This window comes from Notothenia rossii, assembly GCF_949606895.1.
Source record: "Notothenia rossii genome assembly, chromosome: 8".
Lineage (NCBI taxonomy): Eukaryota > Metazoa > Chordata > Actinopteri > Perciformes > Nototheniidae > Notothenia > Notothenia rossii.
In genome coordinates, this window is record NC_136906.1 from 20,568,514 (window position 1) to 20,586,756 (window position 18,243).

Consider the following 18,243-nt stretch of genomic DNA (forward strand, 5'->3'; position numbering starts at 1 on the left):
TGAGAAATTGTGGTTCTCTTTGACCTCTTGGATTTGTACATGATTCACCTTAAAGTGCATTTGTAAATGATGAATGATTTTGTAAGTTTCCCAGTATTCATACTCATCAATAATTACATTCTGAAAGATCGTACAAAGTGTTATTTTACCTTTGGTGGTGCAGTTTGTACGTCAGTGCTTTGTTGAATAATAAAATAAAAAGGATTTGGACTCCCAGTGTAACTCTGTGTTGTGTCTTTAATCTAAAAAAAGATAAAGAACAGGAATTTGTGCTTCAAAAAACATTACAGTTATTTATAAATGCTTAAAAAGTAATTACATTCACCCTGTAGTTGGAGCTGTGAAATCATCTTAACAAAAGGCGCCTTGAGGACGTCTCTGTGTCTGTGTGTCTGTATGTGATTCACAGTGACTATCCACTTCAAGTGCTACTCATTAAAACAACCTTCTGCAATCACGGCTTAGAATACAAATCCTCTGATGTTGGCACTTTCAGAAAAACACAAAATCAGGAGCATTATGAAGTCATGTGACCATAAAAGACATTGACACATTTGAGTTTAACAGAGCAGATATAGACACACAGAAATGGGGGGAAACAGCTCAGCAGTCATGATTGAAACAGAACTGATAGAGCTATTTGTGAATATAAAAGAAACTATGACATTGTACGCTGTAATACCTTCTCATGATGACTGCTAACACGTCTCTAGATTCATGTCTTAATGTCAGAACATGAAATGAGATGAAAATGACCCTATTCTTTGAACCCATCACCCTTCACAGTGTGCCAGACAGCTACCGTATGCCTTTTGATATTTTTTCACCGTACACCAAAACTCTATCACTTATAGTTCATCACATTTACTAGACGTATTGTTCTTAATGTGAGCAATACATCTCTAATATTAGGAAAATAAATTATATTCCAAATAAATGATTACATTCTACCAAGTCTAAATGTGCAATTCTTATAGAAAGTGAATGCAGATAATTATTCATGTGAAACTTAAAAGACATTTCACTTCTCTTCACAGAAACCTTTGTCTGAGATGCAGTTTGTGTGGCTTTCAGATCCGACGACTGCATAACGCATGTATATGTTTGTATGTGTTTACTGTCCACTCGTGTACCACCGTTTTCCGACCCTGATGGGCAGGAATAATCTCTTTATTGCACAGGACCTCGGGTGTGAAGGGATGCTGAATCACAAAGCCGCAGCCGCCTGTCAGGGCGCTGTAGAGTCCGAACATCAGAAACAGGGGGCCCCTGAACCCTCAGGGACGTGGAAGGCAAGCATCCCACGCCCTACAGCAGCATCTGAGCAGGACAGAGGAGGTTTGAAGGGAGGGGGAAGTAACAGAGCGGGGAACATATGGCCGTCCCATCCAAAGGACCAGGCTTTTGTGAGGTGTTTGCTGTTCTAGCTCCCCGGCAGCCCAGGGTCAGAGACGTGCCTCTGGATCTCCTGCGGCGCTCTGGAGGTCTCCAGGTGCTCAGGGAGGGAGGGGAAGCGCTGGCTGACACATAACAGTCCAGGAAGCTCCTGGGGTCCTGAAAATTGAGGAGGGGTGATTTCCACAGAGGGCAGATGTGGGGGGACAGCCTCTGGCGACATGGACATCGTGTCATCAGAGGCCACAGTGAGATGGATCCCGCTGGACAGAGAGTCCCTAGACTTAGGGTTGAAGTCCGAGTCTGGACTCTGGAACGAGAGAAAAGGATTAAGCCTAACTCAGACAGGACTGTTGTGTTTAAAGGAATAGTTCACAAATACACTTATTGAATTACCTCTCACTGTTTACCCAATACATATGTTGTTAGAGCAAGCAGTCTGTTATCCTATCTCATAACAGTGGTTCACAAACCTTTGTTAAAGCAACCCTGTGATTTTGTGTGTGTGTGTGTGTGTCCACGTGTAAATGTTGTTTTTATATTGACTGACATTGTTTTATTGCCCACACAGTGTTGTTGGACCATGATGCACCTGTGATGCATTCTGTACGGATGGCCGCTGACCTGTGTTTACTGCATATCAGAGTTTCATCTATATTTCAGATGATTTGACCCATAGTGTAAATACTTAATATGAAGAGTATTAGTGTAGATACAAATATTTTCAAGTCCCCCCCAAGCCAGCGCAGAACTATTCATCATTTACATTTAGACGACACGCCCTTCTTTTTAAAACTCTGGGCCCTTTATAAGGGAGTGCTCCCAGACTTGGGAACCACTGACTCTTGCCAGACAAGCAGTGGACACTCCAGGAAGTTACTGGTTGAGTAATACTCTAGCAAAAAAAGATTTTTTTATAGATTAAACACACATAATGTAAAATGTTTATTGATTGTCTTTAAAGAGGCTGGTAGGTGGATTTTGTTACCTTTACACAGAACCAGAACAAATACCCAAATGTCAAGCTGTCCCATTAAATACAACAATAAATAGTAGGTAAGTGAAGTTTGTAAAGTGAACACAACACCTGTAGGAGCGAGGCAGTGCTGCCGATCTGGACAGACGGGATCAGAGGGACAGTGTGGATTGCTCCTGCGCTGAACAGGGTGGTGGGGGGAGGCGGGTGAGGGCGGGGGGACAAAGCACTGTAGGCTGGAGGCACCGGGGCCATCTGCCTTTGCAGGAGCTGTAGAATCACATTGATGTCTGCAGTCATTCGGGTCTCCAGCCTGGGAAGGAAAAAAAAATATTTATTTTCATGATCGGAAAAACACACATCCCAAAGTGCTTTTGATGTTATTTTGATGCCGGATAGAACAAGTCATAAAAGAGCCCTCTCATCTGTTTTTTCTAAAATGTCCACTAGGTTTCTCTCTTGCTCTCCCTACAGTATATCTCTCTGCCTCATATTTCTTGACAGACATACAAAAGAAGGATTACAGATTACTGACTTCACAGAGAATGTTTCTAAATATTTGAATCTCACCTTTGACCCTTTCTTATTTTTTTTTGTCTTTGTATCCTCCTCTATCTCCTCCCTTTTTTCAATACAAATGCAGCTCACATTACCACCATGAACACAACCGGCTGGGAACTGATAAGCAAACACAGCAGGAGAGGCAGGGAGGAGTTTCCAGAAGTATGATAATGGTGACGTTAAAGTAAATATTGGCTGTGAAATGGAAAGAAAATCCAACATCTGTTTATCAATTTGCAGTGGGGGTATAGCTCAGTGGTAGAGCATTTGACTGCAGATCAAGAGGTCCCTGGTTCAAATCCGGGTGCCCCCTCTTTACCACTTTAAAAAAGTAAACATTTAACCAGCTCACCTGTTCAAATGGGACTGCAGCAGATCCAGTCTGGACCCCAGCTCGCTGGGCCGAGCTTCAGGGCAGGGTGCACGCTGGAAGCTGGCTCTGACTGAGGACGCTCGTCTCTGACTCTCTGAGCACTGGCTGGCTTTGCGATCCGGCCAGTAACCGTACAGGCCGGACATGCTGATCGGGGCTGCTGCTGTTTCCAAGAAGGAGAAATCATCTGTTCATATGTGAGGTACTTTATAGTTTCTTATTCAAGAAATAATAATAATTATAGTAAGAGATAATAGAATATGTTAGAAATCCAGACTGTCTACTCTAGGAGTCAGGATCAGCCAGTGTCTACTCTAGAATGGGATTTTTGAAATATTTCTTATTCATATAAATATAATAACACCTTTTTCCATTTGATTCCATTCTTGTAGTTTTTGTTCTAGTTTTAGCGCAGGCGTAATCTGACGTTTAATTGTTTATAAATTCATTTCTGAAGTTTGTTCTTTCATTTGTACTTTTACTTTCCTTTTTATGTCATTTCAGTTCCATTTTACAAGTATTGGTTCGGTTGTAACTTTAAAGAGCAACTTGCAGGTTTTTTTTTTTACTACATTTATGCTTAACCTTGCCTGAAAATTACAATTAAAAATGTTAATGCAGGATTTAATATGTTTTACAAGACATAAAGACAGGAATTCAGAGGGAAAGGAGCCGTTTTGAGCTCTGCTACTAAAAACTGCTTTTTTAACGTCATACGTCAAACACGTCATATTACGTCACATGGGGGAGTTAACTTTCTCGGACTCGTTCTCTACCCAATCCGCGGTAGTAGTTTGTAGTTGGTTTGAGCGGTTGTGATTTAGTGAGCTGGTTTTTTTTTCGGTAATTTTACATTGCATTTCGCCATTTGTAATCATAGTGAGCTTGTGTTTGTGCAGGTTGCACAAACTCAAGCCTGTCAGGGCATCGAGTCCACAGTTTCCCTCACGGGAAAAGGACCGGAGCTAGCGTTCGTTCCTGGGTGCGTTGTGCATCCACCTCCCTGCAGCACATACTCCGTCTCCACAGCTTTATCAAGAAACCGTATTACATCTCTCTCCCCCCCTTGGCTGCTCTCTCTCTCCCCCCTTCGCTGCTCTCTCTCCCCTCCGGTACAAAGCACCGTAAAACGTAGTGTGGATTAGGTAACGCTGTGGTGATTGTACTGCTCCAGCCGTCTCCTTTGTGTTTGTTTGTTTCCCCCTGTCTGTGTTGTTTGTGTGGGCGTGGTGGCTGTCACTCCTGGCTCCCGGCTCAACCTCCACTCACCTGCTGCAATCAGCTGTGCACCCTCCCCGACTATACACCTGCTTTCCATAAAGCCATTTACAACGGCATTGCAACGGAGTCTCCACAACCGTTCTCCGCTAGATCGTCCAGTATCAGCCGTATCTCGCGTCTCCCCTCCGGTCAGCACGTAGTGTGGAGTTCCATTAGGTAACGCGAGATACGGCTGATACTTGCGCATTAGTTTCTGTTATGGATCAGCAGAGCCGGCCCGACCCATTAAGCGACATAAGCGGCCGCTTAGGGCCCCGCAGCCACTAAGGGGCCCCCTAGCAAAACAATTTTTTTTTTAATTAATTTTTAATTTAAAAAATAAATAAATCTCAGTACACCGTCGCCGTGATAAGTATGTTTAATTAATTGTGTTAATATGCCTAGATTGCCTACTCTCAAAGTAATGTATTATATTATTGAGTCAATAATATAATACATTAACCGTGCTTTACCTGAACCTCATCGTGACACAAGAGAGGACGGCAGGATTGTAATTTCCCGTGTTCAGTGAATGCAACAGAGGCAAGACACCAGACCAACCAGAGAGTTGAATGGAAATAAACATCTGTCTTATTGGCTGACAGGTACCTATCATGTGAGCTGTGACAATGTTTAAAATAAACTGTCAGTCGGACTCAGAGTTTTTGAAGATGGACATAAGGAAACATTTTCTTAAAAAATACGACAATTCTCAAGTGGTGGCTCACACAACAACCCCAGAGCCACCACTTGAGCCAGGTAAACAAGGTATGTAAATGTCAGTAAACTTCCAAGTTATGCGAACATGTAAGCAAAGCATAAATTACAGCTACGTTGACGTTACTTTACACGGGGGTAAGCTAAACCGTTAGCAAGTAGCTATAGCTAGCCAGATATATTAAATAAACACTTTGTCATATAATCTAAATGTATATTCCTATTGACAGCTAGTTTCTATGTGAACATTATATGATGGACAGCCAGAGAGAATAAATGAAAAAGAGTTATGAAATACTATATGAAAAAACAAGAATACAGTTTAAGTGATTTGTAAGATATCCATAAAGAAAAATCTGTTCACAGTTCTGTTTCATATGGGTGTTGAGATATGTATCCATAGATCTCTTAATTTTTCTCTCAAAGTGCACCAGATTGATGCTTTTAACTTCAATATTAAAAAAAAAATCTTCCCGGGGGAGCATGCCCACTAGAGGAGGTGAGGACCCCCTTAGAGGACGTTAGGTCCACGGTTTTTATATGCTTATTTATACAATATGTGTGCTTATGCTAACATCATAAGACAAAAGTTGGTTCCGTGTTGTGTGTAGTGAGAACGCGCTAGAGTGAGGGGGCCCCCAAGCCAAAGCTTGCTTAGGGCCCCCAAAAGTCTAGGGCCGGCCCTGTGGATCAGTATCAACAGTCCTGCCAGTAATGTTACTATATTATCAATACTACTTTAGTTATAGCCTGATATATGATTGCTAACTTTACAATGTTGTGATGTGACTGAAATTAGCTAACATGCTAACGCCGGTCACTCGACAGCTGCTCTGTTCTCCACTGGTTCTCCAGACACCAAAGCTACATTTCTCTCCGATGGCCGTTATTTTTTCTAATCCTTGGCTGCTCCTGCTCTCTTGGACGCTTAGCAGGCTCATAATTATAATCATATGCATTCGAATATATATTTTCAACCTCTTCTGTGTCAAAACTAGCATTGTGACCCATGGTTATTCATACGTTAGACCGGCTGCTCTCCCCCTTGTTTCCCCCATGTTACGTCACATGCGGGAGGTCACGTGCGGAGGCTTTTTTATGCGGAAGTGAAAATGTCTTACTAAAACGACACCAGATGTCACTGTAGTGTATATTTCTGTATATTTTTGGGGAAATCTAGTGTATTCATCATTTTCCTACACATTTATTCACTGGTGTCTCTAACCTTCAAGTTGCTCTTTAAGTATATTGACAATTTTATGTCTAGGTAAAAAGTATTTCGTTCTTGAAGTTTAAATCATATCAAATGTCATTATTACAATGTCACTTTACTGCAGCCACTTGGATAAAAGGTAATATTTAAAAATGCACAAAAGTATGGTACACTTTGAAAAACCTTCTAAACATTTTCTACCTCGATTTCATATTCAGATTACAATTTAGTTTAGTTTAAAGTGTGTCCTTTATTTACATTACAGTTTATAACATTGAATTAACTCTTGGACTTTGGACTTGCCTTGGCACCAAATAGCTTTAATATCTTTAAAAAAGATTACAACTCTATTTACTCAACCTTATTACCTAATGTAAGATCTCAGGAGGAAATCTAAGAGGGAACTGGGAACTTCTTTTGGTACACCTCTGTGTTGAGTTTGCTTTAAGGCTCTAATAAGACATGAAGGGTAAAGAATTGCAGGAAGTCTTCACCTGAGTATTGTGGTCCTCCGGGGTCAACAGGCGGTCCCATCCCAGCTGAGGGTCCACTGTGCGGCAGGACGTTGACCACGGGGGGGTAGTCTTTGGTGTTCCTCGGTGTGGGGTACAGCTCCCCCTTGCTGTGTCCCACAGGCCTCATCTCCTCATCACTAGACTGCGAACAGTTGCTAGCACTGCTGCAGATGTCTTCCCAATGGGATCCTGCCATCATGTCTTGGTGGTGGTTGGCTACTGTGCAGGACTGATCGGGGTACGAGTCTTCACGGTCCATGCCGTCTGTGTGACAGGGTCCCCAGGATAAGATATATTACAGTCAAATTCAAGCACTTCCAAAATACCTTTACCAAATATTTCCGGACTCTAAAAGCCTTCAAAAGCACAACTAAGTTGTTACTACAAATTCCATTTGAAAACATAAAGTTTACAGAAGTGTATGTATTTTAAGCAACTCACATTAACACAAATGTTATGTTTTACTATGATAATTTAAAGGTCCCCTATTTTTGTTTAAATCAAACACCAGACTATGATTACAATCAAACATTTTGTACGAACCCTGGAGGTAACACAACACAGAAACATAATGGAAATATGTTAAGCCTCGCCCCTCACTCACCTGGTCGGTTTCGGCGACGCAGGGATCTTCTCCGACGCCTTGTCCGCCGGTAGTCACAATCAGAGTCCCTGCCAGGGGTTGGTAGGTGTATTCTATCTGCCTGATACATATCAGCTTCAGTAATTCAAAATAAACAGACCTGATCTCATGATTAAAGAAAATATACAGTCTTTGAATATCTTCACATCATTTTGTTTGTGTATTTATGTTTATTGCAACTATGGGCCTTTTCTTTTTTAAATATAAATCAGAACAACCTGTTATGATGGTGAGTCAAGATGAAGAAGAAGAATGGGGGCTTATGTGTATCTCTTGTGGAACTTACATCTCTCAGGTTGAATGTGATCTCCAAGTTGGTCCAGAACTTGTCAGCGAAGTCGGGATACATGTCCATCACCTCCAGCAGGTCCTCTCTCTGGATCTTGTGAAGGTCGCAGTAGGTCAAAGCCCTGACGTCAGAGCTGGATTTGCCTGGCCTCCCATAAAGACTGATGGGTTCACCAAAGATATCGTTCTTCCCTACAGACAGCACAGCAACAGGAAAGAAGAGCATTGTAACAATAACTTAATGTTGTCAAAAGTAAAGCTGTACACAACACTAAGCAGTTTAGCGTTAAACATGTATTTTATTTGTGTGCCCACATATTATCAAAAGTATTTCTGTATCACTTTTGATAATGTTATTTGTAAATGTGTGAATGGGTAAAGATAAAACAGGCAGAAATGGTCAAAAATAAGTTTCTGTTCATGGCCTAAGTACCCACCTAAAATAATATGATAATAACATATTTGACATTTTTAATCTTATTTTTATTTAATCACCACAAGGCACAGGTATGCCACGCCCCAGCAATAGAGTAGTACTGATATTCAACAGCACTGCTGCTCAAAACAAGAGAATGATCCCTCAAACAGAGGCTGGAAAAGAGATGACCTACAGTATGCAGCCTGGTTCTGAGTACTGGGCCTATTGATGATCAATGATACTGTGGAATGGAAGTGGAGCTATGCCCAAGCACCTCTGGCAACACATCACACAGAGGGTGTGTGTGTGTGTGTGTGTGTGTGTGTGTGTGTGTGTGTGTGTGTGTGTGTGTGTGTGTGTGTGTGTGTGTGTGTGTGTGTGTGGTGAAAACGGCAGCGTCAGTTGTGGCTGGGGTTTTGTGGTGAAGAGACGAAAGAGTGACCAATAAAGAGACACAATATGGCCATATGCAAAAAAATCCATCATGATTTGGCTTTGGTTTTTTGTAGTGTGCATTAACATTGCAGTAAAATCTTTTTTTTAAAACATAAATGAGAAACTAATGAAATTGATAAACTTACTAAGAAAAAAGGACCAAATAAGCAGAACCTCCACTTTGGCGCGCAACTCACCTAGTATGGCCACCACCACATTATCCCTAAGGATCTCTATAGAACCTCTGGAAAGGAAGTAGAGGGCGGTGAGAATGTCCCCACTGTGCACCAGCGTGTCACCCGGTGGGGCGTGGGTGGTCTTGAATCGCATGGCCAGAGCTCGCAGGCAGCCTTTGTTGGCACCTCGAAAAGCTTTGCAGTTCTGCAGCAAGCACCGGTTCAAATGGAGGCAGATGTCAGCCTGAAGACACTCAGGGAAACCCTTTAAAACCTGCAGGGCAACAGAGGGCATTGGGTAACTTCGGAATATTATTTTATTTTTACCTGCATATATGTGTCCTGGATCTTTAAAAGCGTGTATCAAAACATGGACAATTTGTTAAAAAGGTGCATAATAATTAAAATATGTGGTGAGAGAAAGAGAGCAGATTGATTTGGCCCGGGCACAAATGACAGTAGCTCTAAGTGATTATCTATTCTCACATTGAATTGGCAGGCGCTAATGCTGCTCTCTGGCTGTGACATGCTCCAGTGCTGTTAGCAGCTGTCCCAACCAGCGATGTGACGCACATCCTCACTGAAAATTAAGTCTCCCAAAGCATCAGCTCGGTAGGAAACCCTGGTGTTTATTTAAATATGAAGGGGGCACCCAGAGTTGAACTGGGGACCTCTTGATCTGCAGTCAAATGCTCTACCGCTGAGCTATACCCCCTGCCTATTACAGTCAGAGTGAGGTTTGATTTGATCTACACCAGGGGTGTCAAACTCAATTTCATCGCGGGCCACATTCGCATAAAGGTTGCACTCAAAGGGCCAGTTGTAACTATATAAATATATAATATATATATATATAAATTAATGTATTGTATTACATTATTGCCTCTGAATTGGATTATTATCGGATAGGATAATAATTTAGTAAAACTACGTCTGAAAGCAGAAGTCCAGGGCAAATAATTGCAAGTCTCTTCAGTGCGCATGTCACACAACGAGATGCATTGTGGGACATATAGTTTATGGGCAACCTGCTTCTGTAAAGTGGCATGTTACCGTATAATAAACGTATTATATTCTTTGAAAGCTCTTTCGGAGCCACATAAAATGAAGTTGTGGGCCGGATTTGGCCCCTGGGCCTTGAGTTTGAGACCTCTGATCTACACAGTAGCAGGTATGAATCCAAAAACAGGTTTAAGAAAAAATCTGTCAAAATAGAGATTGTGAAGCAAAGTAAACATGCATTGTCATCTCTTCTGAATAAATGTTCCAGCTGGGTGGCAGTTGTAGTTTGGGATTATGTAGACAAAAGGTTCACAATGGGTGAACAGGGGGCATCCAGATTTGAACCGGGGACCTCTTGATCTGCAGTCAAATGCTCTATCACTGAGCTATACCCCCACATAGCTAACAATAAATATCAGCCTTTCTAATTGAAAGTTTTGATGTAAAAGCATATAACAACAACTCCATCTTTCTCAACTGTCTAAACATCCGATTTCCTTTTTACACAAACATAGGGCTATTCATTCTACTACACTAGCATGTGTCTGATGAATTTTCTAAATGACTTACAGCGTTCATGTCGATGCCGTTGGTGTAGGACCAGGCATGTTGAAAGTACTCCTCCAGCCTCTGTCTCAGGTTGCCTGGGATCTGGTGGAAACGGATGAACTCTTTGACCCGCAGCATCTGGGTGTGGTACCGTGCCGTTCCTGAGTATAGTCTCTGAATGATGGCCGACACGTTACCAAAGATGCTGGCATACATCAGAGCTGAATGGGACAGATGACAGACATTTGTTTATGATGGAACAATTGATGATACAAAGATAAATGTACAATTTTGTATTTATTTTATTTGTTTAAGAGGGCTGTCTGATTTTAGTCTCAATCCCACTCAACTCACAGCCAATAAGCATGACACAGATGGAGAAGATCTTCTCTGGGTTGGTGTTGGGTGAGACATTTCCGAAACCCACGCTAGTCAGGCTGCTGAAGGTGAAGTACAGGGCTGTGACATACTTGTCTTTGGTGGATGGACCTGCGGTTGGATCACTGTCGTTGAACGGTTTACCAATCTGGTCCGCCAGGTTGTCCAGCCAGCCGATCTTGAGGCCTCCAATGCGGGCTGAACCTGTTCGCTCCACGTTGCCGATGGCGTACCAGATACAGGCCAGCCAATGAGCAATAAGGGCAAAGGTGCACATGAGGAGGAAAAGGACTGCAGCTCCATATTCTGAATAACGGTCCAACTTCCTGGCCACTCGGACCAACCTCAGCAGTCGCGCTGTTTTCAGTAATCCAATCAGAGTTGTTGTCTGAGGCTGTTGAAGAGAGAGTGGACATCATGTTAATGATATTAGCAATCCTATGTGCCAGTGTAAAATATGATCAAATAAATAAACACAAATTTGTTTGCTGCAGATATAAAGTGTATTGAAATAAAAAGTTTCGACCATGCAAAGAATTAAAATTCAGATTACAAAAAAAATTAATCAAATTATCTGTGAAGCAAAAACCTAAAATAAATGCAGTTTAATGAATGACCTGTTTTGCAAAGTTCCAAGCCCCAATTTAAGATATAATAATTCTGATTTCTTGGAAGGCCAGTCAGAGAAAAAAAAACGGACAATCAACCAAACATGTGCCATTTACATTGGAGAAATCAGTGAACTGTGCAAAGAGGTTTAGACAAAAACTAACTCACTTATCTCAAGCGCTAACAACTGGTTTGAGTTGTGCTGTGCAGCACTAAGTGGGGTTTTATGATGCATATATCATAAACAGTCATTTTATTATGAATGAATTTATTAAAGCTGTGGATGAGGGCACAAGCAAAACATATTTGAAGCTACCAAAATATACATAAATATCGGCATATGTGTAAGCCATATTTTCTTATATATATCAATATCATATTGAAACCGCTTTAACGTTATTTTACATAAACATTATTTGCACCCGTGTGACAATAGTCAACAACGCTATTTGAACTGAAGTGACTAGTGAACAATGCTATTTTGATTATTTTCCGTGCTAGTACTTCTATTTTATCTCAAAACTTGAGGTTTGCCGACTGCCATCTAGGTGATACACCAAAATATCCCTTTTAACAGAGTCATCAATAACGTTAGTTGCTGCACAGAGAGACCGGTTTGGTAGTTTGACCCTGTGTCTGTTGTGAAAGAAAATGTGTTTATCGTTTTCACACAACATTGGGTAGTAAAAGTAGACAAAAGGCCAATGTCTCCCCTTCTTTCTCACCTCTTCAGACCCAGAGCGGAATATGAGCAGATCGAAGGGTATGGCGGCCACGATGTCTATGAGGAACCAGCCCTTGAAGTAGTGCTGAGCGATGCGTCCGGGATGGCTGACCACCTCATCGTTCTGGTTGACGTAGGTGGTCCGGAAGTTGATGAGGATGTCCACTATGAACATGACGTCCACCACCAGGTCCACTACGTTGAGCGGGTCACAGGTGTAGCCGCACGTTCTCCTCCGCTCTTCCTCCACCTCGTTGAGAAGGAAGGCGGCCGAGTATGGTGTGAAGATGGCGGTGTAGATGACCAGCAGCAGGATGACCCAGTCCCATACTGCTTTGAAGGGACTGTAGTGAAGGATGGTCCATTTGTGGATGCGAGGGGCCTGGAGCTTGTACTCTGGCAGAACGTCAGCACCGAGAGACAACACCTAAAGAGATGGACAGGATAATGATAGTGTTATTAATAATACAGGTAACTCAGTAGGATACAAAGTGTGAAAGACTGTTCTTTATAGATGTGAGCTAAAAATAAGTTTCTTCATAAAAAATGTCAAAGCCAATCCTGCTGACAGGTCAAGGGAATCAAAAGTAGTGATAACTTCCTAAAAATATGTTCACCAACAGAGCACACTGAGTGAGTTTCCCAATATGCACATTTCATAAAGCAGCAAAAAACCCACAAACAACGCTTGTGTTTGGCCTATGAGCGTATGACATGATCTGGACATTTTTAGGATTTTTCCTGCATCAAGTTCTGCAGAAAAACCAAAGACTCAGTCCGCTCTCTACAGGCACAAGTCAAATCACCGACTGCTGTTTTAAATTGCGCCTTGCATCTTCACTTGTCAATGTTGCACCATGGGACCCCCTTCTACTAGAATTCAGATCAATTGTCGACCAGAATAAGTGCCGGCATTGATTAGGAGCCATGCAGAGGAGTCATTTTAGTTAATTATACAGATATATATTTGGCAGATTTAAAATAGCAGTGAGTAGGATTAATGGTACCTCGTGGTGAGGTTTCAGATTGCAATCAACTTAAAACCCCTACGCTCACTTCTCCCATCCATTCATGTAGTTATTATGTGACCTTCAGGTAACGTACAAATGTGAAGCCCATTTATAGAGCAGTTTCAAGTTTGTCCAATCTGGGCTCTTTTTGAAATATGGCAGACCTGCCACTTTGTATCAATGAAGAACTCCTTTAAAGACAAAAGGTTTCTTAGTTTCAGGTGATAATCCAATAATAAAAACATAGTTTTGAACATTATATTTGTACTTACTGCCAATAAAAACCCCAAGTCCTACAAATGTTTCCCGACAAATTGTATATTTCTGTTATCCCACTGCTTACATCCTTGCTCAAGCTGACCAACTATCCCATGAGAGATGTGGGACTCTAATTTGCATTTTGATTTGCATAATAACATTTGCAGGACTTGTATGACAAGTAGCTTTAGAGCCAACAAATAGACTTACACAGGAACCAAAATGTAAGTCTAACATGGTTACTAAACTCTAGTCTAGACTTTTCAAGCTTAGATAAAAACAGTAATCAGACATAGTCAAAGTAAATTGCACATTAAAAATGTTACAAATTTTGTCCATGGCCATATTTGGTGAAAAAAAAATGAGGGTAAATGAAGTTTATGTACAGCTTTCCAGGGAATCAGGCCTTTCATGACAGAGGGATGTTAGCTTCCACCGTTATTCTGTTTTTTAATGAGCAAAAGACAGGGCATAGTAAAATTAAAATATGTTATAGTGGGAGACCTCATAGGATTTACTGAACACACAAACCCCTGGCACTTCATTGTGTGTCAGCAACTGACCACAGTAGGTGAACAGATGTGAAAAGACAACATGCTAATGAGAATGTAAACACGAGCAAAAGTTCACTCATCCAGGAAATGTTGTTATTGATGTTGTTCGCAGTTCTGTTTCATAATGACAACCAGAGAACAACTGCCACCACCAGTTCGCATGCAACAGCTCTGTGTCACTTCTCTGACTTTATAATTAACATTGCAAGAGTTTACTGTTTAAATAGAGGCTGATAGTTGAGGTGGGAAGTAAAAGGAAAGCTTAAAGACTGAACCGGATTTATAATGAAGCAACTTTGAAACATATGAAATTGCTGCTTCTAGGACATTAAATGTTGAAATAACAGCTTAGTAAATACTCACAGGCTGGACTGTAGATTATCTGCTATTAAAAACAAATCTCTCACATGTAACTCATTTCAAGCGTCTTTAGGCATTAGACAAATCCCATGTAGTATTATTATTATTATTTCAGCGAATTTTCTTTTTGCAAAACTTCAACCATAAAGAACTACAGAAATGTAAAACACACAATTCTTCGATGCATCCTCCGTGTCTTGTCTTATTCCACGCTTAACACAAAAACACAGCCATTTCTTTGCTTTAAAACCCTTAAAGTAAACCTAAAAAAGCAGCAACTCAAATGCATTGTGTAAAAACTGTTCAAACAAAGAGATACAACCTTTGCATAAGCCTAACCTGGACAAAGCTGCTCACCTGTGCAGTTACAGTAGGTGAGCAGGAAGGGGCAAATTGGAGCATGACAATATGAGGACAAAAGAGGGAGAAAGAAGAGGAGAGGTGACAAGAAACAAACAAACAGTGAAGTGGAGCTCAACAGGGAAAGGGAGAGTTTTGGGAGGGCACCAGGTGGCTTGAGAGACTCAGTAAGGCTGAGGTACTCACAGGCTGCAGTTTAAGCTTGAAGCTCATGGTGAAGCGCGTTCGGTTTAACAGCAGTAGACTGAGAGATACAGAGGGGGGAGGAAACCCCTATCAATTTCTCTGTATCTCCCTCTCTCTCCTCCCTCTCCCTGTAGTCCGGCCCTCACTATAGGATCCTCCTTTAAACATAACAAAAATGATCTATTGGCTATTTGAATGATGGCGTCCGCAAACAATAATGACTTAAAGCAGAAATAGCCTTGCTTTAGCACTCCACACTTTATTCTTAACTGTTGATAGCGGAAGCCTGATTTTTCTTCAGATTTCACTCAAATAAATCTCACAGCGGCCAGAAATCTGGCCAAAAACCATATTTTGGGGAATTAATACAGCCAATTAGACTGTTTTGTAAGTTTCTTTGGACAAAAACGTCAGCTAAATTAGATGTAATGTGTGTTCCTGTGAGGTCTACTTCAAAGCTAGGGGGCAGCATAAAAACACTTCTGCTGCCTACGGTTACCAGTGTTTTACAGCCACAGTCTGGTGAATCACACTGTGTGCTTCATGTTATGCAGACAAATCAATATGCCAAAGATCAATAGCAACCTTCGTTTCCCTTTTTGTAAGGTGCCAATCGAAATCCAATTATAAAAACAAGAAAATTAATACATTTATTGTATGACGTGATAAAAGCAAAATAAAACGAAAAATGTGTTTATAGATTGAGTAACTTTTAATTGACATGATCCTTCTTTTGAAAACTCGATATACTTATTGACCAATGCTACCATTTTTTTCCCAATATGACAGCAGCAATGATTACTGTGACCTAAAACCTGACCTTCGTGGCTTCACATTCGTCCGTGACCCCATATGATATGACTATTGGTCTAACTGTTTATGGGCAAGACAATACAGCCATAAAAAACTTTTTTGAGATTTTGGGCTATTTTGCTCCCATTTCATGTCCTCTTTCAGGGGTTACAAAAATCTCCAAAATATGCATCAAGGGTTATATTTTACTAGCTCATTTTTATGTAGATTAGCATTAGATAATGCCTCCATTGCATATCTTAATATACCATTTTAGGACATAAATATTAATCCATTTCGGGAGTCAAAAGACTTTAAAATGTTACACTGTTCACCTGATATGTCTTGCAAGATGTATGGAGTTTTATAATACAAATGCTTGAAGGACATTTAAAAAAAAAATGTTTTCAAACTTCAGAAAGCTCCACTACAGTAGCACTTACAAACACCAACATTTACATTTGTATCCCTCTCTGTATTCTGAAGGTTTTTACAGGAGGGTTTGTTAATATATCATTCAAAGCCTGATATTTGTCTTACTCTCTAATGCTGGTTCATTTCTATTTCTATTTTGAGATGTTTCTATTTTAGAATTGTTTATTTCTACTCGTTTAATTTGTTATGATGTGCAATGCCTTGTTTTGTTTTATGCTGCTGAAACAAGATGTTTTCCCAAATTGTGATTAATAAATTACATCTTATCTTAAATAATGGTGAAATCTTTTTTTTTTTTAGACAGTTGACAATATTTTCTGATTACTGAAGCAATAGAGTAAGAGATTTACAAACAATCATTCTGTACAGACCTTTGACTCTAATATGTTAACAAATTAGATCTGCATTTTGAACCTGCATTTATGTAATTTTCCGTTCTGGAAATGTAGGCAAATTAGTTCATATGAAATAAGATGTCACATTAGACTGTTCAAAGATATACAATTATATAAAAAGTTAATATGTTTACCCAATTCACAAGAAATGTCTACCCTTATCAGCCCATAAACACTATGGTAATAGAGGACTGCAGTGTGATTCTATTAGCGGAGTTAGAGGTCTGACGGATGCACAGAGAGCATTCCCACTGCCCTCCACTTCCATTAGCTCCAGACACCAAGGTCACTGGCATCAGGCAGCGAGTGCCACTCAATAGCCTCATGTTGTGAATCGAGTGGCCTGTGTTCATCGTCCATAACATACGCCTGCCCATACCATAACCCCACCACCACCATGGGCCACTCGATTCACAACATTACCCTAACCCTAACCCTAATCCTAACCCTCACACCAGATACTGACTGGTTTTCGGACCCCCCCAGACCCCCCCAATAAAGCAAAAATGCACGTTTCAGAGTGGCCTTTTATTTTGGCCAGCCTAAGGCACACCTGTGCAATAATCATGCTGTCTAATCAGCATCTTGATATGCCACACCTGTGAGGTGGGATGGATTATCTCGGCAAAGGAGAGGTGCTCACCATCACAGATTTGTTCAGATTTATGAACAATATTTGAGATAAATGGTTATTTTGTGTATGTAGAAAATGTTTTAGATCTTTGAGTTCATCTCATGAAAAATGGGAGCAAAAACAAAAGTGTTGCGTTTATATTTTTGTTCAGTGATCTCACCGGGACTTCTCCACACTCCTGCAGACAGCTTCAGACTGTGATCCCCAATCACACTCACACCATCACCACATACACCCTCACACACCCAAGGGGGAGGACAGTACTCTAGTCTGCCAAGATACCTTTTATACTGACAAATAATCATTCTTAATGTCATTTAGTCTGTTTGAATGTCCAAAAAGTAATTAAACTGTTATTAGGAGACACATTTCCTCAAGTTAATTAAATCACTGTGATGTAAAAACAGCTACTTCAAACACCAGGTTGATTTGTGCTGGAAACAGGAGAACATTTCCTGTGTGTGGTCTGTCAGCCGGAGACATAACAGAGACAGATAGTTCTAATAACTTTCTGCTTTCTACCTCAGCAAAGTCAAGATAACAAGTTAAGTGCTCCTGCCAGGCATTTTAGGAGGCCTTCTGTTCTTCCTTTCAGTCTTTCCAGGGCCACAGAAGTCATGTTGCTCCACATTGTGCAGCTGGCCGTTGATACCACTCAGCCAACTGGTGTGAAGGAGTGATCTCCTATCAAGGAAGCTGCAAGTATATCAGGGAATAATACTCATTCTTTTGTTTGTCCTATGTAAATGCAAAACTGTAAAAAAACAACAAAACAAATGCAGATGTGAAACGAGAAAGCACTAAAACCTCCCCTTTCCGAACTTCCTTTATTTACTCATAGTAATAATCATGCTGAATGTCTGATAGTGGCAATTCTTTATGAAGAATACTTTTAGATTGAATACCTTCCTATTTCTACTTATAAAAGTCCACTGTTTTTTTTTCATCACGTCTCTGTTTGAGGTTACAGTGTGCCCAAAATGTGCACTGACGCACAGTGGTGTGATGACAGGTGGCTCACACCTCA

General features: G+C 40.8%; 1 protein-coding gene across 4 annotated transcripts in view; it reads right to left on the reverse strand.

The window, feature by feature from the left end:
* Positions 1-217: 217 nt before the first annotated feature.
* kcnh6a (potassium voltage-gated channel, subfamily H (eag-related), member 6a) overlaps positions 218-18,243 on the reverse strand; it is a 30,133-nt gene continuing 12,107 nt past the window's right edge. For 2 of the 4 annotated variants that reach the window (XM_079643012.1, XM_079643010.1), the window contains exons 7-16: positions 12,234-12,659; positions 10,876-11,293; positions 10,543-10,742; positions 8,992-9,244; positions 7,940-8,133; positions 7,615-7,714; positions 6,990-7,274; positions 3,285-3,465; positions 2,483-2,684; positions 218-1,705 (exon numbers count right to left, since the gene is read on the reverse strand). In XM_079643012.1, the coding sequence (XP_079499138.1) occupies positions 1,424-1,705; positions 2,483-2,684; positions 3,285-3,465; positions 6,990-7,274; positions 7,615-7,714; positions 7,940-8,133; positions 8,992-9,244; positions 10,543-10,742; positions 10,876-11,293; positions 12,234-12,659 (2,541 nt within the window). In that variant the 3' untranslated portion in view covers positions 218-1,423. Of the gene's footprint in view, positions 1,706-2,482; positions 2,685-3,284; positions 3,469-6,989; positions 7,275-7,614; positions 7,715-7,939; positions 8,134-8,991; positions 9,245-10,542; positions 10,743-10,875; positions 11,294-12,233; positions 12,660-18,243 lie in introns of all 4 variants that reach the window. The other 2 variants (XM_079643011.1, XM_079643009.1) reach the window with 1 other exon arrangement.